The sequence below is a fragment of the Tiliqua scincoides genome, chromosome 7, assembly GCF_035046505.1.
Source record: "Tiliqua scincoides isolate rTilSci1 chromosome 7, rTilSci1.hap2, whole genome shotgun sequence".
NCBI lineage: Eukaryota > Metazoa > Chordata > Lepidosauria > Squamata > Scincidae > Tiliqua > Tiliqua scincoides.
Genome location: NC_089827.1, coordinates 64,593,411 through 64,614,859, shown reverse-complemented (window position 1 = coordinate 64,614,859; position 21,449 = coordinate 64,593,411). Strand labels below are relative to the sequence as shown.

General features: G+C 42.6%; 2 protein-coding genes across 9 annotated transcripts in view; both read right to left on the bottom strand.

The window, feature by feature from the left end:
* Window positions 1-3,146, bottom strand: part of NR2C1 (nuclear receptor subfamily 2 group C member 1) — a 32,220-nt gene extending 29,074 nt beyond the window's left edge. For 3 of the 7 annotated variants that reach the window (XM_066633419.1, XM_066633425.1, XM_066633423.1), the window contains exon 1: window positions 3,058-3,146. The gene's annotated coding sequence lies outside the window, so the exon portion shown is untranslated. Of the gene's footprint in view, window positions 1-2,043; window positions 2,399-2,482; window positions 2,637-2,791; window positions 2,875-3,057 lie in introns of those variants that run through there. The other 4 variants (XM_066633421.1, XM_066633424.1, XM_066633420.1 and 1 more) reach the window with 3 other exon arrangements.
* Window positions 3,147-7,290: 4,144 nt separating this feature from the next.
* Window positions 7,291-21,449, bottom strand: part of FGD6 (FYVE, RhoGEF and PH domain containing 6) — a 74,096-nt gene continuing 59,937 nt past the window's right edge. The window contains exons 14-21 of one of the 2 annotated variants that reach the window (XM_066633567.1): window positions 21,053-21,132; window positions 20,578-20,680; window positions 20,129-20,275; window positions 18,752-18,854; window positions 17,404-17,534; window positions 13,280-13,408; window positions 12,507-12,655; window positions 7,291-10,583 (exon numbers count right to left, since the gene is read on the bottom strand). In XM_066633567.1, coding sequence (XP_066489664.1) covers window positions 10,547-10,583; window positions 12,507-12,655; window positions 13,280-13,408; window positions 17,404-17,534; window positions 18,752-18,854; window positions 20,129-20,275; window positions 20,578-20,680; window positions 21,053-21,132 — 879 coding nt within the window. In that variant the 3' untranslated portion in view covers window positions 7,291-10,546. Of the gene's footprint in view, window positions 10,610-12,506; window positions 12,656-13,279; window positions 13,409-17,403; window positions 17,535-18,751; window positions 18,855-20,128; window positions 20,276-20,577; window positions 20,681-21,052; window positions 21,133-21,449 lie in introns of both variants that reach the window. The other variant, XM_066633568.1, reaches the window with a different exon arrangement.

The following is a 21,449-nucleotide window of genomic DNA, read 5'->3' as shown; positions in this document are numbered from 1 at the left end:
GACTATAAGAAAACAATACAAACTCCGATGTAATTTAGAGATAGGTCTAGTGTTACCCACTATCCATTCCAAATGTTCAGGATCAGTTTGATTTCTAACTACAATTTGTACAAGAAAACGTTCAAACATAGAGGTGTATGTTATCATACCTCATCAAAACATAAAGCTGGCAATGATGCTTTGTTTTATACTTCAAATGTCCCAAGGAACAGTATGAAACAGTGGTTCCCAAACTTTTTAGTACTGCTAACCACTTTTAAAAATGATACTTATATCTGGGCCCAACTAGCTTTATGAGACTAAAAAAAACACCAGAGTTTCACCTTAGCAGCTGCTCAAGCCTCTGTTTTTATACTTTTTACCTAGAAGTGGGGGGGCACTTCTAGAATGTTTTTTTGAGCATGTTCACTAGACTGGGATCATTTTGGTAGCCTTGCATTCCCCTTCACCTGGCCTTCAACACAAGTAGAGGCACAATTGCCTATTCAAAGTAAACACACGCATGTGGCTCAGTTTAGAATTCCATACGACTCAATATATTTTCCTTGTGAGGTATCAGCTTGTTAGTTTCCCAATCCAAAATTTATTTTCCTTGTGAGGAAATATATACATATCAAAATATATCAAAATATATTTTCCTTGTGAGGTATCAGCTTGTTAGTCTCCCAATCCAAAATTTGGGAGCCACTGTCATAGACTTTTTTCAGTCAGGCAGGTTGGGAAATAGGTCTGAAATCCTGGAAACCATAGCTGGTGAGGTTATATAGCACCAATGCAGTGCAGGATTATGAAACATACCAAAAATGTGTTGCTAGTTATTTTTTGGACAGAATTCTGTGCATTTCAAGATCATATGAGTACACAGAATAACTGCTAGAAAGCATCAGAAATGGGGACTAGGTTTTTTTCTGCTGTGAAATTTCTTTACAATTTCATCCTTCAAGTAAACATTGTTAGCATTCATAATGTTAGCATCCAATAGTCAAATTCTTGTTTACTTGAACTACTTGACAAACTCCACTAACGCAAGAGCTCACACATCAAAAGACAGAATGAAACATTCATAGATCCGAGAAAAAGCAATGCATTCACCAGCAATATATGGGTATCTACCACAAGCATTTTCATGCAGGCTCCGGTCACAATTTGTCACAAAAGTAAACTTTCCTGGTCGTGACTTTCAAGTATACATAGATACGTATACAATTCTTGGGAATTGTTAATTCCCAAGAAGGACAATTCTTTTACTATCTATCATTAGCACTATGTGGGAGATGCAACAAGAAATGGAAAGCAAAAAACCAGAGAACGCTTTTATTGTCACTCTTTTTCCTTTCGTTGGCCAAAATACCACACCCCAAAGTCAAGGCAGGCCCAGAAACTTTTTTTTGTGACATGTCAAAGAGGAAGGATAGGGATCACATTCTTGTGGAAATTTTCTGTTCCACAACATTGCTGCTAAAAGCAATTTTGAATAGCCACTAATGCAAACTTAGATGATTCTCTGTGGACAAAATAAGCACATAAAAGAAGAGGTGGAAACAGTCTCTCTTTTTATTAGGCACAAGATTGTGCCAAGGCTGCTATTCAGACCTAGAGGTCGCAAACAGTAAATTAAATGGTACACCATACTGTATGGGTACTTAGTTGCAGGTGGTTGCTCATGGAACTGAATAACCCCCCCCCCCCCCAAAAAAAATTACAAATAAAAAATTGCCCATCTTGGAGAACGGATTAATAGTGCAATCTTATGCATGTTTACTCAGAAGACTTCTTGACTAAGTCATCTTGACTAAGATGTATAGGCTAAGTCATGGGTGTCAAACATAAGCCCCAGAGGCCAGATGCAGCCCGCAAAAGCTTTTTGTCTGGCCCTCAGGCTGTCAACTGCTTAGCACTGCTGAGGTGTTACTTCGGTAAGGGCAGCCCACATGAAAATTGCACTCTCCAATATCTTGAAATACAATCAAGATTTGATATTTCCTCTTCTGTCATTTGAAGCTAATGAATTCTAAGTAAGAAAAGGAACTTTTTTGTTATAACCTTTTTCATGACATCACCTCCTGCCCAATGACATCACTTCTGGCCCTCAGCACATCATGAATCCTATTCGGCCCTCTGAACGAAATGAGCTTGACACCCCTGGGCTAAGTGTCCTTTGCCCTGACATTTGGTTCTTATGTGTGTGGGGGGAGGGGCTTTATCTGTATACAGGTCATAAGAACAGCCCACTGGATCAGGCCATAGGCCCATCTAGTCCAGCTTCCTGTACTGCCCTACTCTGCAATGGGTCCTTCTTCCAGGTAAGTGAGTATAGGCACTGCAGATGAACAGCAAGATCCTGAGCATGCCTATGCAGAAATAAGTCATGTTTCTTAAATGGGGTTTACTCCCAAGAGACGTGGATAGGATTGTAGCCTGAGAGCCCTCTCCAAGAAAGGTTTAGTCAGAAGTAAATCTCATTGTAGTCAATGGGCCTTACTCCCAGGTAAGTGTGCACAGTATTCCAGCCTGAGAGCCCTCTCCTAGGCACGTCTACTCAGAAGTAAGTCCCATTCCAGTCAATGGGCTTCCTCCCAGAGTAGAGCGCACAGCCTGGGATTCCTTCGCAATGACGTCTGACGCTTCTGGGGGGCCTGGAGAAGCGGCCGGCCGCCCAGGCAGCGCAGAGACGCGGGACAGCCCCGCCACCCGCCCAGGCGGGCCAAGGGAGTGCAGGCGGCGGCGGCGGCGGCGGCGGGCCGCTGTCAGTACAAGATGGCTGCTGCTGCGGGACGGCCGGGCCTCCCACCTGCGGGGCGGCGGGCTGGGGCTGGGGCTGCGGCCCACCGGGAGCCTCCGCCCAGCCGGCATGCGGGGCCGGGCCGGGATCCGGGGAGGGGAGATGAAGCCTTTCCTGTGGGTGAAAGGTCAGGGGGCGGCGGCGCAGGAGGAGCCGCTGCAGCCTCATCGGAGTGCCGCCCGCCCGAGGCCGCGACTGGCACTCGGCCCGAGCGCACCGGGTAGGCCTCGCCTGGCCCGGCCTTGGCAACCGCCCCCGCCCTAGCAACGGCTTACCTGACAGGCGCGCGCGAGGAGGGGCCGACGCAGCTTTGGAGGGCTTATCTGGCAGCGGCGGCGGCTACGGAGCGGCGAGGAGGTCAAAGTTCGTGACCCCGCCCCTCACGCTCCGCCCACTCCCGTCTCTCGCGTGGCGCAGCGTCCTCCCTCCCTCCTCCCCCCTCCGCAGCCGCCACTCGCCCCGCGCGGCTGCGCCTGCGCAGAGCGAGCCCACCGAGGGGGCGGGGCGAGTGTCACCGTGCCTGGGGGAGGGGGAAAGGAGAAAAGCCTGGGAGCGGCGGGGGGGAGTTGTGGGAACAGCCTCCTCCGGGGCTCTCCGCGCAGGTGGGAAGGACTGCTCTGCGCATGCGCTGTGGGACGTCTTCCAAGTGCGCTTCTATCCATGCAGGGGGTTGAGGGCTGAGCCTTCATCCATCCTATGCACTTACCTGGGAGTAAGCCCCATTGAACACTATAGGACTTACTTCTGAGTAGATATGCATGGGATGGGGCTCTAAGGTTGCAGGCCTATCTACACTTACCTGGAAGTAAGCCTCATTGAATCTAATGGGACTTACTTCTGAGTAGACAGTCTTGGGCTGTGAGGCTGCCATCCTGTTCACAGTTACCTGGGAGTAAGGCCCATTGAGTATAACAGGACTTACTTCAGAGTAAGACATGCATAGGATTGGGCTGTAAGACAGTGCCTTCCAACCCTTCTGCTTTTGCGCGCACCCTTCAGGTCCACTGCTGCAAGCGCCACCACTGCTGTGTGGGCAAATGTCATAACTGCAAAAAGAGGACGAGGCCCCCAATGTGTGAGACATCCAAGAAAAAGGCAGGACGTGACAAAATAGAAGCTGAAAATATTCACGCATGGATTTCATGTGGTTCGTTTAAACACTACATTACAGTGGCTAAACAGTTAGACACAACATTACATTACACCAATGGGTCCTGACCTGATTTTTAGTGGGTCGCAAAACTGGCAATCTGATAGCTGACAGGAAAAATGTATGGAGCCCTATGGAAACCAAGTCAGAGCGCATGTGCATGTCCAAATGCAAGTAGGCAAATGTACTTCAGGTCTTATCAGAGGCCAGGCGAAGGGCCAACAGAATAGTTCTGATTGATGACAGTGGAGCTCAAACAAGTGCTCCAGAAGGTTGTCCCCCTCCTACCATAGTAAAGGGTATTAAAAGATAGGCAGTTTAACATAAGAACAGCCCAGCTGGATCACGCCAAAGGACCATCTAGTCTGGCTTCCTGTATCTCACAGCGGCTCACCAAATGCCTCAGGGAGCACACAAGACAACAAGAGACCTGCATCCCAATGCCATCCCTTGCATCCAGCATTCTGTGGCCAACTATGTTTGCCACATAGTTTTCCCTGCAGGGAGGGACCCACTTCTCCAGTTGCTACTCTCCTTCTTACACCCTGTGCTCTGCACCCTCCTTGTCTCATCCATGCTGATTTTACAGCATTGGGCCACCATACAGACACACCTTGCCAGCAATACATTACCACCCGTCATCACCACATCCAAGTCAGGTACAACAGTGTCTTGGCAGTGGAGCCATGTACCATCCACCACAGTTTGTAGTAGTTCCACAGGTTGAAAAGCAAGTTTACAGTGTACGGGCCAGAAAAAAAAAAAAAAAGCACACTAATCTGGGTTACTTCTTAATTTGATACTAGCTCTCTTAGGGTGCAATCCTAACCCCTTATGTCAGTGCTTTCCAGCACTGACATAAGAACAATGCAGCTCTGAGGTAAGGAAACAAACATTCCCTTACTTTGAGGAGGCCTCCATGAGTGAAACCCAACTGCAGGATGCAGCACACATCCCATTGGCACCGCTATGCCAGTGCTAGAAAGTACTGACATAAGGGGTTAGGATTGCGCCCTTATTTTTGGATGTGTTACATTATTGAGTTGCAACAGCACAGTGCTTTACATAACAACAACAAAAAGACCCATCCCTGCTGGGAGCAGTTTATAGTCTAAAATGCATCGCAAAGAAAGCAAAAAGAGTGATAGAAGGAGCATAAACATGAAAAAAATGCATCCAGTTCAGTTGCACTGACATTGAATAAGCAAGGATGCAATGCTATAGGCTCTTAGCAGCATTGGACACAGTGGGATTTAGATCTGAACACACACACATTAGCCCCCACTGAATTCTCAGTGGGGGATGAGCACATTCTAAAGATTTACATGTTTAGTTTAGGGCAGTGGTCCTCAACACTTTTTGTGCCACAACCTCCTCTAAATGAATGAATGAGTGAAAGTATCAGGCTGGGGACCCACTGCCAATCCAACTCTCCCAGAATTTGATCCAAAACTGCCGGTCCCTGCCACCCTGTTTCCCCCTATTTCTTGAGTCTTCACAACAACCCTGCAAGAAAACAGCCTGAGCAGGGCCAGCCTTAGGAGCTGAGGGGCAAGATAGCTAGAAGAGGCTGTGTGAGCTTATATTGGACCCTAAGTCTGTAGAAAACTAGGGAGGAGGTATCAGTTATGCTGTTTTGCTTTTAATTGTCCTCCTAACTCAGTAGTTCCCAAACTGCGAACCATGGCTCCCTGGGGAGCTGCAGAAACCAGCCAGGGTAACTGTTGGTTCTTTGCAAAAAAAAACCACTGCCCTATACAATGTATAGGATTGTAGCCCTAATGGGGAGCCGCAGACAATGACCCAGTAGGTCAAGGGAGCTGCCAGTTGAAAAGGTTTAGGAACCACTGCCCTAACTCCTTTTTACTTCTTAGCCTTTTTGCATGCTGACTTACCATCACTTTTTATTTCAAATACTTTACACATAAACAGTTTAAAAGCTTTGCCTCTGTTGTTACATGACATCATTTATGGAATGCGGGGATAAAAATTAGAACAATGTGAACTCTTAGGAAAAACAGACTTTAAAAGGGCTCCTTTAGGTATGAAGTAGGGCGAATATACTTGTTGGAAGTCTTCTTTCTCAGCAAAATTAAAACTGTGCTGCAAGTTAAGCAGGTTTCCCAACTTTCTTGCACAGATTCCAGGGCATCTTAAGGTCTTAACTTGGTTAGATTGCAGAAATGGTTTCTATAGTAACTTCTCTCATAACTGCTAACAGTTTTTGTGCTTCATTATGTTGACAACACAAACCCATGAACTCCAGCTGATGAAAGATTTAGTTCAGTCATAATGTTACTGGGTAACAGCCCTTTGGTTTCCTTTGGAAGAAAGTGAGGGATAGGGGAAGGAGAAACCTGATTAACCACTTGGCAAAAAACCACAGAAATCCATATTTTGCAAGAGTGAAACCTTGCCAGAGCAAGGATATTTTGGGCACATGCTGATTTTATTGACAGCTATGCAGCGTTTCTTATAGACAAGAGACTGCACTCATAATTTTAACTCAGTCACTTGCAAGAAAAAAAACCATGCAAATAAATTTTGACAGGATACTTCAACAACTATTTACAAATCACAAGAATTGTCTCATGAAGTTGAGTCTAATTAATGTATATGGACGCTTTTTTGTTTAACGCCCCAGTTTTATTGTTTATGCCAATAAAGGTTTTTGACTTTGACTTATTTATGAATCACTTGCAATTGTTTTAATTTGCAACACAAGAAGGTTCTATTCTTCCATTTAGAGTTAAATAACACAATATAGTCTTGGAGCACTCAACATAAAAAGCATTTGGGAAAGGTTATTGCATCCTTTTAAGGATATAGCTAACATTTTCAGAGTCTTTGGTTAATTTGAAACTGTGCAGTAATGGTCGACCACAATTTATTGTAGACAGCATATAAATCTGGAAACAAGATTATTTGTCCCCTTCTAAAGTCTCTGACAAGCAACAATAAACAACATAATTGAAATTATCTTTATTTCTCATCACCCCCCCCCCCGCCCAAAAATAAACTAAGCTCTGAAAGGCTAATCAATAGTCTCATAGTAACATGCTTGTGTTCATCACAGCTTTAGATTCTTCTCTCCCTCTATAAAATGGCAGCTGTACCTACAAGCCAGCTTTGAAACAGTAGTTCCAGATTCAGCACAAAAAAGTTTTTGTTAAGGGAAAGAGAGTAAAGAGCCCCAAATGCTTGCACAACAGGCCTTCAGCGGGGCCTTCAGCGGTTCCCTAGATTACAGTCACAACTTGTTTTCAGTACTCTGGAAGTTTAAATTAAAAGGTGACATTTATTCATGTAATGCTCTATTCACTATTTTAAAGTATTTGCACAAGCAAAACTCTAATGCTTTTTCCATTCTGAATAGATTTATTAAGGGAGGTGACTTTTTTCTGAAAGATAACAAACTGAGACTGTAAATTTTGCATTAAACACTGAATATTTTCTTTATGGAAATAAGTGGGAAGGATGGAAATTGATGCAGTCCATGCTTAACATTTAAAATCGTATACAAAAATCAATTGCTTACAGCTTCTCCAGTATTACAGTGTACTCCTGGTGGCCTCTGCCTCTTTCAGCCAAGATCTTACAGTGCCTAAGTCTGTATCATGTCTTGAAAATGGATGTAAGAAATCTGGTTTCACTACTCCATTCACTATGGAGTACTCTTGCACAGCTCCACTAGTTACATTGGGGATTCCAAGGAGAAGGATGTGCTTGTCCTACGCTGTACAGCTGTAGTTCCTGATTTGACCATGGGCACTGATAGTTTGGTTTATACAGTATTTCACAATGAGGCATGTCATGAACACACAGCTAAAAGGTAAAATTATTTTTCCTCCAGGTAAAAAATAGTTTCTGGCTACTGATTAGGAAGTCTGCTTCTTCTAAGCTTCAGTGATTTAGCTGGTGCAGATCCAAGTAGACCCACAGAGGCTGCTTGGTCTTGACATGGGATAAGGGATGCTCACTTACTTTAAGAACATAAGAACAGCCCCGCTGGATCAGGCCATAGGCCCATCTAGTCCAGCTTCCTATATCTCAAAGTGGCCCACCAAACGCCCCAGGGAGTACACAAGACAGCAAGAGACCTGCATCTTGGTGCCCTCTCCAACTTTGAGGAGATCTCCAGCTGCCTCCTTGCCTGTGCAGGATACAGCACAGCCATTTCAGCACCACTGTATCATGGCATGGGCAGCCTGGTTAGGATTGGGTTGAAATCATTTGTAACAAAGATTTAAACAATTTGGAGCTGAACACTGAGGAAGCCTATTGTCAATATCTGTGATATGTCAATACAGTGGGCCCTTGGTATCCATGGGGAAGCCATTCCTGGATCCCCCACGGATACCAGTGTCCATGGCTGTGGAAAGCCCTCAAAGACCCTTCTGATGCTGGGTCAGCACAAGCATTGTATCAAATCCACAGGTGGCAAATCTGCAGATGTGAAAAACGGACTGTATTCAAATAGAAGTTACACATCTTCCCAATGCTCAAAATATTGCTCTGACTTCTTCCTATATAATAATAATAACAGTTCCCAAAAGAGGTTCAATTTATTATATACAAGAATTTTGAAATATTAAATAAGTGCACCAAAGCTACCACATACCAAAGTGCTTTCATGATTTTAAGTGACAATTTGCTGACAAAAGAAATAACTGAAAAAATGTACCAAATTGTCCAGCAGTTCAAAGTGTGCATGAAAAATCAGAATAAATGACCATCTTATCAGCGTCATTTGCCTAAAGCAGGGGTGTCAAACCCATTTCATACAGTAGGTCAATTAGCATTCACTGTGCCTGCTGAAGACCAGCAGTGACTTCATTAAGAAAGAAATGATGTCATTGGCCAGACAATGGCCAGAAATAAGCACTTTTTTCTTATGTAGGAACTTATTAAGTGCAAATGACAGAAGGGGAAATATGCAAATCTTGATAATATTTTCAAGATATGAGAGAACCTAATTATCATGCTAAGACAGCCCAGTCATCATGTTGGCTACCCTTTCAGCAGCGCTGCTTCTGCCAAAGTGTCTCTTCACAGTTCAGCAGCAGAAAGGTGCTCAGCAGACCACGTGCTGCTGAAAGGGCAACCCATATGATAATTGGGCTCTCTTAGTGCCTAGGCACCATCTCCCTCTCTCATCCCTCATGATCAGCACCTTCCCCCATAGTATTCCTTGTCTTTTGAGGCTTCCTTCCAGAGGTCTCATCCTCCTAGAGCCTTGGAAAAAGTGGTGCTGCTAAAGGGCAGTGCTGGGAGATAGGACTGGCTTTGAGCCAATTGAACCAATTGCTCCCAATTGGGTCCTGCACCTAAGGAGGTCCCACAAAAGAAAAAAAATAAAAAAATAAAATTAATATTTTTACAAAACCATTTCACAGTCACTAAAACAAGTGGTTTGACATCCCTGGCCTAAAGTATTGTGCATTCTTGATATGGAGTTCCAGTTTCAACTTTTCAACCTAGTAAATAGTACATAAAAACATGATTTACTCTTAAGCACCATAATTCTGAGTTGTGTATGTGAACAAATGTATGCTTGATAGTGTCAAAGGCAATAGACATGAATGACAAAAAAAGACCCTTTCATGCTCAAAATACATTTTTGCCAGCTTGTGCACCTCATTCACAATTTAAAATAATCATTTTAAATCTCTTTGGTGTTCATGATTTGATGGCCTCTGTGCTACTAGATTACAAAGAGAACAGAATGCTTTCTTTCGCTAACAGCTATATTTTAATTTCTGTTTCTAGAATCTATATTGTACTTCTCATTTCAGAACTCTAGTGAAGCAGAGTGTGTCAAGGGAAGTGTTCACAGATGCTGCTGTACTCCTTTCACTTCAAAACGTCTCCATAAATATGGGCATAATCATCCCCTCATTGTGCTATTCAGAAACCACTTGAGAACATACTTAAAATGCATATCTATTTTAAGTAAATAAGGCTGCAATCCTAGCCGCACTTCCCAGAGAGTAAGTCCTACTGGATACAATAGGACTTACTTCTTAGTAGATATGCACAGGATTGTGCCCTAAGACTAAGTTAGCTTAGGTGTATCTGACCAAACTGTCAAAGTTCATAAATCTTTCTGTATTTACTGTATGTGTAACAAATTAAAAATCTACCTTGCACTGAGAGACATTACACAGAATTTCAGTCAAATTAGGAAAGAAAGTTTAGAAAAGGAGATCTAAAATCCTGCTGAAAAGCCTTGATCCTTTATTCCAAAATCAGCAGCTCTGAAGAGGAAGCTAATGAAAGAAAAATGGCTTGGGATCACTTTGTAACAAATAAACATCACTTCTGAGGTCAAACACACTTCGGAATTCAATGTGAATTTCAGAAATGATTCTGACCATTAAAATAGTGGCAGAGTTTAATAAATAACATTTTTTGTATGACAAAAAAAGACAAGTATATGCATTTCTTTAAAAATTATCACGCCCAAACAAAGATGAGGCAATGTCTCTTCAATCTGATGTACAAACCAAATTTGTTTAGGCTGGTGCTTGCAAAATTCTGACTCTTCAACAAACAGAACTGTAGTGTTCATCTGAATTTTTTTTCTTTAAGAACAAAGGACACCATCAACCATGCTACAGTATTGTGGCTTCTTGAAAAGCTTCTATCCATCTGTTGGAAAAGACAACATTAGTTTGCTGTGAAGAGAGAAAAAAGATACTCTGTTACATACTTTAAATATTTCATTGTTCAACTCAGTCCGATATGAAAGTGGTGTTATAACATGAATTTTGGAATCCTGAATTGAAAAAATGCAAAGGGCCACAGGATTGGAACACATGTACCTATGGGACACTATATAATCTTCTTAGGAAGACTTCTTTTGTTCCTTCTTTAAAGGAAGCTAGAGCAGCAATAGAGGGCCTTCTCTGTCATTGTCCCCCAAGACCCTCCCGGGAAATGCACATTTTCACAACTTATTTCACAATGCAAATCAGAAGTGGGTTGCGATAATTGTTTTGAGCATTTCTGAGGTGTGGGGAGCCCTGCAGAGGGGACTGTGGACTCCCCGCACCCTCTGAAGGACCAGTCCTGCCTCCCCAGTAAGTTCAAAAATAACCCTTATCACCCGTGATAGTGAGATCTATCACCCCTCTCCCACACACTTAACAATGGCCCAAAACTGTACTGTACAAGAGAGTTTGGGAACCGCTGCTCTAGATTGGGATGAGTTGACTGTGTATCACACTTCGCTACAAAAAGAAAAAAACAAACAGTGCTACTAATTCAATTACTCTACTGAATTAATCCACTACACTAGTGGTTCTCAAACCTTTTATACTGGTGGCTCCCTTGACCATCTGGGTCATTGGCTGTGGCTCCCCATGAGGGCTGCAATCCTATGCATTGTATAGGGCAGTGAGGCTTTTGCAAGGATTTTGTGGCTCCCTTGGCTGGTTTCACAGCTCCCAGGGAGCCATGGCTCAAGGTTTGGGAACCATGGCACTATACCTTTGTAGGATAATTTAGTAAAGTCATTGCATAAGTCCTTTCCTTTGGGGAGAGTTTTGCTTTAAAGTTTTTTTTTTTAAAAAAGCAAAATGCTAACACCATGAACCTGATGACTCCAATTCTCTTTATCTATTACAAATATTCTTCTCTTCTAAAAGCATCTTACACAAGACAGTCTGGCAATCTCCAATCAACACGAGAGACTTGCTTAGCTTTAACCATGTGTGTATTCTATGTCTTCAGACCATTTTCTAACTATTCTCATTTTCTTTAGCATAGCCAGGTTTTTTCATGCATTTTTCTGGAGGAAAAATCCATTATGGGTTACAAGCCATGATGTGTATATGTGCAACTTCCTGATTTTAGAAATGTTCTATGTCAGAATGCTAGATGCAGCAGCGGGCACCAGAATGAGGTCTCTTGTTATCTGGTGTGCTCCCTGGGGTATTCGGTGGGCAGCTGTGAGATACAGGAAGCTGGACTAGATGGGCCTATGGCCTGATCCAGTGGGGCTGTTCTTATGTTCTGCAAACTGAATGCCAAGAATTCACAAATGTTGCATTATGTGAATAGCCAGACCCTATTCACAATTGCCACTGATCCCTCTCCTACATGCTCTTCAATAATGACAAAAAAGAACTGCCTCCCTTCTTTCAGTTTTCTGTGAACAGAGGAGAGGAAGGGCACTGTGTCTGCCTTTTCTGGATAACTCTGACAGAAGCAGAAGGCTGTGCTTGTGTGTTCTGCATATATCCAATGCAAACACAGAGAAAATTCCTTCCCTTCCCTTCTTCACAGTTTATGCAGGAAAGGGATTTTTGTGTGGGTCAGAAATGGGTGCTTGCCACAGATAACCTGGCAAGTGGATTTGTGGAACTCTGTGCTTTGCTTTTAAAATAACACCCAAATCACACCTATAGGAGTACAGTTAATACCTTAAAATCTCCTTACAGCACAATCCTCTGCATGTTTACTTATAAGTAAGTCCCACTGGGTTCAGTGGGGATTACTCCCTAGTAACAGCGCCTAGGATTGCAAGTGTCTTATTAGCTTATACATTAAATCAATAACATTGTCACTTACTTCTGTGCTGAATGGGCATCCTCTGCTTTGAATATATAAAATAAAGTATTTTTGTGCAACAAATGGAACACTTTAGAATCCAAGTTTTCATCTTTGACTTCAGCCACTATAAAACCCAACAGCGGCTGGCTCTCCAAAGCAGCTACATCCTAATGTTACAAAGAAATCTCAAATCAGACATAGATTTGCACGTACCCACCCACTCGCCCTTCTAGCTTGATTCCAACACACGTTTTTAAAATAGTGTTTGATCTCAGCGGCATACAAAATCTTTGTTGCTGTATGAGGTCATCAAATCCTGCTTTTCATTCATTTTGCTTTTTGTTTCATCAGTCCTTCTGTTGCAACCAAAGAAAACTATGAGGGATGCTTCTAGTACAGGTGGCCCTCTGTATCCGCAGGTTCTGTACCAGCAGGTTTGAATATCCATAGGTTCCGAACCCATGGGGTGGGCCATCTGTAGCCCTCCAAACCTCTGGTCGGAACTGGAGGGCCTTCTGAGGGCCAAAAAGTACAACTTCCAGTTTTTGCAGCTCCAGTCAGAGTCGGAGGGCTTGGGCGCCCTGAAATTCACAAATGTTGGTATCCGTGGAGGTTCCAAGAATGGAACCCCCATGGATAACGAGGGCTGCCCTATATTTCAATTTCTCATCTTGCTTAAGGTCACTATGCTGTACTACACAGCTGTTACTTCTACATAGCACTCCTGCCCTCCTTCCACTGAATCATAGCATGCCATAAAATCAATTTGGTTTTTAAGTTTTATTTCTTACCTCACTAGCAGCATACGTGTAGAGCACCTTGTTTTTTATTACAAACCATAGATGTTTCCATGGTTTTTTGCTGCCTTTTGATCTGTATAAATAGCCACTCATGGAGGAATCTTCTGTATTTGCCGATACCTAAAATTTAAACAAATAAAGTGCATGAGACGGTAGTACAACTACCAGGCCATCCAGTGTGCTTTATTAACTCCTTCCCAATATTAGCACTCAAAGGTCTTTAGCATATTCCTACTAAGGACGTATGTGTACTGCAATCCTATGTGTGTTTACTCAGACACAAATCTCACTGACGGTGATTGGTTTTTTACCCCGTGTTCAACTTCCTGCTGAAGTTATACATAAGGAGAAAATAAGTGCAACATTTATCAGCTGAAAAAAATTAAATATCGCTGTAAGTTGCAAGACGTTGGGTCAACAGCGCTGTGTCTTCTGGAACTGGCTACAATCCTGTTAACATCCAGTGCAAAGCAGAAGTATTAGAGCTCTCCAGGTTTTGGAAATACAGTACTTTCATTTTAAATACAGGCAACCTAGAATCTCTGAGTAAGCTAGGGGACAGCAACAGCTGGAAGGCTAATTCTGCCTCCCTCATCATCCTTCCTTAGAAGCTTCTTAGAACAGGTCAGAAGGAGGGAAGTGATGGGGATATGAGCACAAGAGAGAAGGAAAAGTAAAATCTGGACCTGGTTGTGCCACATCAAGAAAACATTCATCTCCTGTTGCACCATCTAATCTATCCTTTCCTACAAGGTGGGACAGTCATTAATGGTGGGATTTCATGTTGTTCTCATAGCAAACATGTTTTATTGGTGCCAATGGAAGTATTGTACAATCCTGGATTAGCACGAAGGAGCTGTAGCCTTTGCTCAGCTTCAGCTGGTGCACCAACTGCACCCCTTTCTGAAGGAAGCAGTGATCCACACCTTAGACACATGTTGTATAGACCCATCTTGTGTAGTGCACTTTGCTTGGGGCTGCCCTTGAAGAATGCCCAGAAACTTCAACTGGTACAGAATGCAGCGGTTAGGATTCTCTCAGGTGACTGGTGGTCAGATCACATCATGCTGGCACACTATGACCTACATTGGCTTCCAGTATTTTTCTAATTCAAGGTGCTGGTTATTACCTATAGAGCCGTACATGGTTTTGGATCTGGGTTCTTCAAGGATCACCTCCTCCCACATTACATCCTTCATCAGAGGCTCTGCTCCATGTCTCACACCCCGCTTAGGTTTGGTTCTTGGGGACACAAAACATGTTTTCGGTGGCATCATCCACACTCCCTTCCTTGTGAGGCCTGGATGGCACCTATGCTGTAAGCCTTAAAGCAGGGCTGCCCAAAACCTGGCCCGGGGGCCACTTGCGGCCCTCGAGGCCTCTCAATGCGGCCCTCAGGGAGCCCCCAGTCTCCAATGAGCCTCTGGCCCTCCGGAGATTTGTTAGCGCCTGCACTGGCCCAATGCAACTTCTCTCAGCGTGAGGGTGACTGTTTGACCTCTCGTGTGAGCTGTGGGATGAGAGCTCCCTCCACTGCTTGCTCTTTCACATCTGTGATGCAGCAGCGGCAGCAAAGGAAAGGCAGCCTTGCTTTGTGCAAGGCCTTTTATAGGCCTTGAGCTATTGCAAGACCTTCATTCATTCATATAAGTTCATCTTTAATATATTCATTTATGTAAACTTATGTAAATTTATTCAAATTCTAAATGTAAATTAATTCTTCCCCCCCCCCGGCCCCCAACACAGTGTCAGAGAGCTGATGTGGCCCTCCTGCCAAAAACTTTGGACACCCCTGCCTTAAAGAAAAGTTAAACTTTTCTATTAGGCAGGCTTCTCTCAGTTTGCATTTCTCCCTGCAGCATTTAATTTCATTTACTGTGTTGCTCTCTGTCTTCTTTAGGGCTCAATTTCAACGCCCATAGCGCTGGCAGTATGCGCATATTGCCAGCCCTAATTGTCATAAATGTCGCACCTGGGGAGGAGGGAGAACCAGTGCCTGGTCAGTGCCAGTAGGCACTGAACCTCAGTACTGCATGAATGGATGGCTGACACTCCTCCAGCACCGGCCAGCAGTATTTTTCAGGGTAGGAAGGAGGCGGGTAGTGGGTGGAACGGGGCAGAGGGAGGAGGGAAGGATGGGGCCTGTAAGGGGGTGAGATGGTGGCAGAGTCTGCCACTGAATCCTGAAAACCCCTCCCAAGCTCGGCAACCTGACGCGGGTCTCCTCAGCTCTGCACCTGTTCAAATGTGGGTGCAGAGGCGAGGAGACCTTCAGCAGCGGCGTTACGCGGGGTAAGGGAGGAAATGCTGCCTGACCCTGGCCCTGGTCTCAGTACCCAAAGGATGTAGCTGTCACCATTTTGGCATTTTGCAGCCCTGGGCATTGAGGCATTCAGGATTGGGTGATAGTGATTTTGTTAGGATGATGATGATGATGATGATGATGATGATGATGATAGTAAACTTCATTTGTATCCCGCCCTTCTCCCTAAAAGGGACCCAGGGCGGCTTACAACATATAAAAACAATTTTAAAAAGCATGATATAACACAGATAAAAACATATTAAAAACACATTAACAGAGGCCATAAAAACAGTAGTCAGAATAAAAAGAGCATAAAACAGCAAATCATAGAGGAATCCAGCCTGTCAAAAGAAACTAAATGATGTATAAAAGTGTTAAAAAGGCCATGGAATCAGAAGGCTTGTTTAAAGGGTAGGGTCTTCAGGCCTCGCCAAAAAAACTGAAGAGAGGGAGCCATTCTCAAGTCAAGGGGAAGGGAGTTGAACAACGTTGGTGCCACTGCTGAGAAGGCCCTATTTCTTGCCGCAGCCCCACGAACCTCCTTGGGCGGTGGCACTTGTAAAAAGGCCTTCTCTGATGACCTGAGAAGTTATCTTTTGAACATGCAAGACTGTAAGTTGCTTTGGTGGTCCTTGATGTGGGACAGAAGAGTGCTAAATAAAACTAATTCAAAAGCCTGCTCACTACTATAGAATATTTTAGGCGGCCCTAATAAAAGTCATACTCTTGAGTACTTTTTGGATTTTTTTTTTAATGGACCAACATTGCTACCTATACTTTGTCACCAGTTTCCAAGGTTATATAATATCAGCAGCTGTAGAGTCAACATTTGCTATAAAGGAAAACATTTTTCTTTATTTTTCTTGTTAGTTCTTAACATTAAAAAAAAAAAATTATGAGGCACATTCAAAATAATTATAAAACACCTAACTGCAGCTTTAAACAAAACTGCAAGTACATTCCCACATAAATGACGTCTCATTACAGGCAGTAGATACTATTTTCAACTAGTCAGGGTTACTAAGTTATCAAAGCAAAGAGGTGTAAAAATATTTATGCTAAACCAAGTGCAGAATATGCTCTCCTTTTTCTAAAAAGGAATGATTTGAACATGAAAAAATTAATTGGCACAAAGTATGCCTCCCACAGAGAGATGTGCCAAACTGTACAATGGAATTTCTTTGTGTCAATGTTCTGTCTAGATAGCATATTGAAAGTACTGCACGTAATATTCTCTCCAGGACAGATTTAAAAAATGCATCACTGAACAGCAGAGGGTGCTAAAGGTTTTATACTGCAACAACAGGAATACACACACATTTAAGTTACATTTACCATTTGGGTCAAGAAATTCCTCTTGTTTATAAACTTTTTGTTAAAGCAAGCAAGCAAGCCGCCACACCCCCCCCCAAAAGGAGATCACTAGAACTAGCTAGAATTCTAGGAATGTTTTACATAAGCTTATGCAAAAAAAAGAAAAAGAAAAACACAACCTTGGTAAGGATCAAAATCTACTGGAACCCAGTTTCCCTAAAACAGCAATGTTCAACCACTTTTAAATGTAGATACTGTCTCGACACATTTTCACAGAGTAATGTACAACTTTATTAAGGTCTCATTATAACTCTATAATCCCCTTCGATACTCTTTCAAAAAAAATCTCTTAGATAAAATAAAATTGCAAAATATAATTTGCTGCAGCTCATCACAAACAGAGTTTTTCCTGAAAGAACTGTATGAAAAGCTTAGTAATAGATATTTTGCTTAGTAAACACAAATAATTTAATGCTAAAGAATGTGTCGTACATACTTCCTTGAGAGCAGCTGGGATCTTTTTCTGCTTTCTTCCAGATGGGATACTATGCAATACAGTGGACAAGGCACTGGATGGAGATCTGTGGTTTACTGGAGATCCATTTTTAGGAGAAGTGCATACATTATCTGAAATTCAGACCACAGTTATATGGCTTGTGTGTTTCAGACAAGTGGAAAGCTGAGCTTTTTATATTTTGTTTGATAACTGCAAGTTTTAGCCTATACCAGGGGTTCCCAAACTATGTGTCGTGATGTATCATGGCACACTCACGGGGCACTGCAGAATGTCACCAATGGCAATCTTACCAGTTCTCACAGATGCTGCCGTCTTGGATCTTGTGAGCTTTCACAAGATACAAGATGGCAGTGCCCAAATCTTGTGAGATTTGGGTGCCGCCATCCTGGATCTTACAAAATCTCATGGTGCCACCATCTTGGATCTCACAAGATTTCATAAGACCCAAGATAGTGGCACCTGGCTGAGCCAGACAGAAGATGCTGCGGGGATGCTATGACCCAGGTAAGTTTGGGAACCAGTGGCCTATATTATCCAACTTAGATTGCTTTCACAAGCAACTCAAAAGCACTTTTTGGTTTGTCCTGCACTCTTGGTACACACATATAAGTGAGAATATTGCAGCTTTGAATATACTGGGATCCCATTTTTAAGTGGAATGAGTACTGTATATTAAGGTGTAGTTTAACCTTCACATAAATGTTATGGTACCTGTGACCAGGTATCCAGGTAAGTGTATTTGTCGTCTAGCTATCACTACTATTGTAGAATTGTATCCTTTCTAGAGTGGCTATTCTCAGATTCCAGAGTGTCCTTGTTCATGCTAACTGGAGAAAAGCATGACACCCTTGATAGTTGACAAGCTGGAGTGAACGATCAGTGACAAGATCAGTGAACGATAATGATTCAAACAATTTTCTTGTAAAACTGCCCTGGAAGGCCTTTTAAAATCATTGTCATCCATATTAAACTCAACACAAGCGATTACGAAACTATTACAAAACATAATTCAACAACTCGTGCTTGCGTATAACATTTTTAAACAAGAAAGGATTAGGGGATATGAGAGGTATTTTTTCTCCTCTTAAGAAAGGTAGTGTTAAAAACTAAACTGCATGTTACAACTGCATGCTACATTGCATGTTACATTTATATTTTCCTTCAGAGATTTGATTCTGCTCTAGCTGATCCTCTAAGAACTGGACAAGCAACTCTGTAATGAAGGACTGCCCTGTACTGAAGAATGCACTTCTGAAAAGACATTTGAAGCAAACAAATATGAATAGCCAACATTCTAAACAGGATTAGGTACAATTTATAATTGTACCTTGTTTTTGCAGCTCCTTAAAGCAGTGATCACATACTCTTGCAGGCTGATTTTTCATATAGTCTAACCCATGCTTATTTGATGAACAAGCTTGGCATATTATCTGAAGGGAAAAAAGAAACAGGTAAAGCATACATCATCATCATCCCCCCTCTCTCTCTCTCTCTCTCTCTCTCTCTCTCTCTCATTTGCATTTTTAAAGTTATTTAGCCATATGTCCCAAAATAGTAAGCGCTGTCCTATAAGGCCTATCCAGAACTGATTTATTCTGGATCAATTTATGTAAATAAGATACCCCAAAGTTGGCCTCATTAAAAAATTGGCAAGTAATCTGAAGAAAACTGCAAGAGCAATAAAGTAACAGATGCTTATAGTTAAGATGTTTTTAGGTTACTTACTACTAAAAAATACTCTAAGCCATGAGAAAAACAACAATAGTTGAAGCAACAGAAACAAAAATTTGCAATAGCAGGTTGAAATAGCACTAAAACAGTGGTTCTCACACATTTAGCGTCAGGACCCACTTTTTAGAATGAGAATCTATCAGGACCAACCAGAAGTGATGTCATGACGTGAAATGACATAATCAAGGAGGAAAATTCAAGTCTAATATATAAAAAATAAAATATTGAAATGAATGGGGACCCTTCTGAAATTGGCTCGTGACTCACCTAGTGGGTCCCAACTCACAGTTTGAGAAACACTGCTCTTAAAAAAAATAGTTTCTTAAAGGTCTAACACAAGCATGAGGAAAACCTCTTTGGAGGAAAATTCCACAAGTGGATGACCATAACCAAGATAACCTCCGTGGTCATCACTAGTATCAGCACTGAAGGCAGAAGCACCCAGAGGCATGCCTCGAAGATTACTCGAAAGAGTAGAAACATGTGGGAGCAGACCATTCCTATATCCAGTTGTAAAAAGTATAAAAAAACACCTTCATGCTTTCTCCCTCCCTGTTTTGAGAAAAAGTCTTCTTCTTTGCTTCCGGCATGAGGCTATAGCTCATATACTCTCAAGGAACTTGAACATTTGAGAGAGCAGAGACAGGGAAGAGAGCCATGAACCTCTCTCATTATCTCAATATGTTAGGAAGTATAAACTGGGACTCTGAAAAACATTCTTACAGCCCTATCCTATTTTGTGCTAAAAGAGGCCAGTCGGCTGGTTGGCCTGCGCTGTATCCATCGCAGGGTTGGGGCTAGCAGCGGCGCAACCCGGGACAAGGGGAATCTTCTCTTCCCTGGGTAACATGGCAGTGGCCCGAAAGGGGCTATTCATTTTTCGGTTTTCTCAAAAGGTTGCAGAACAGCCAAGCTAAACTTGAAAATATTATGATTGACAAAGAGGCAAAAGAAGCTGTATGACTTCTCCAACCTTCCCACATGCTCTGCAGTGGTGCCTTCTCCATGTCAGTGTGAACTCACTGGTACAGATCATACACATAGTAGCTCTAGTATCAGGAATCCAGATGGGAGCCTTTGACCCTATAAGACTATCTTCTTCCTCTTTCTCTGGATCTGCCTAAGGATGAGAAGGAAGGATTAATGAAGCAGTGAAATCTCACTGCATGTATGCTTTCTTTTTTTCCCAACCTGAAAAGCCCCAAATGTAAGGAAACTGCTGCAGCCCTCTGGTCTTTTTGGTTGCCCTCCCTTGTACCTGTTTCAGCTCTACAATATCCTTCTTACAGGACACAGTATTCCAAATATGGCTGCAATGTAGATTTGTACAGGGGTATTACAATATTAGGGACTTTGTCAAAAGGCCATGGATGGTTCCAGCACAAGCTGAACTGGCACTCTGAAGAAAAAGAGAACACCTACCTCTTCCAGACTTTTACTGTGATTGAAAGTGATTCGCTTCTTTGTATAATCTTCAATTGACCTGGAAATGGCTTCCAACCATTCATCCCTTTCTGTTGCAGAACTGTTGATGTCAAAAATAAGACAGTGAAGTAGCATTCCATCCTACTACATCATTAAGCTGCTTTTCTTTTTCACATTTTTATTCTGCCCTTCCTCCAAGGAGCTCAGTTCAGTGTACAGGTTCCTTCTCGCTTTTTGTCCTCACAACAACCCTTTGAGGTAGGTTAGTCTGAGAGATAGTGAGAGCCCACGGTCACCAAGGAAGCTTCATGGCTGAGTGGGGATTTGAACCTGGATCTTTCAGGTTTATGTTCATTTCCAGAAGCAGTACACCATCATCACTCTCTTTTTATCACAAGTATTAATCAACATTAATTTGGAGCAACAACCCATCCTTTTCCTAAGCACACATAATTTTGTGCCTTGAGTTTACCTTGCTGATAGAATGAAGGATCGCTCTACACTTTCTATATTCAGTTCATTCTGGTAAGCTTCATGGGTTGGCTTTCTGACCTGAAAAGACAGCAGAACCACTCAGGGTACAATCCTAACCAGGTCTACTCAGAAGTAAGTCCTATTTTGTTCAATGGGGCTTATTCTCAGGAAGTGTAGTTAGGATTGCAGCCTCAGTTGTATTTGGGGTACTCAGAACAGTGTCAACTTACCATCTCAAAAGGGTTAGCAATGGAAAGGCATGACAGATCAATACAATGCTTTAAGAAGATACAAAATACCAGGCAGAAAACAATGGCAAAAGAAAAAAAGAGGGTTAAACTTCCAAGGAGAAGGAATAACTTTATATCTGGGTAACCCTAGCAACTAATATTAGG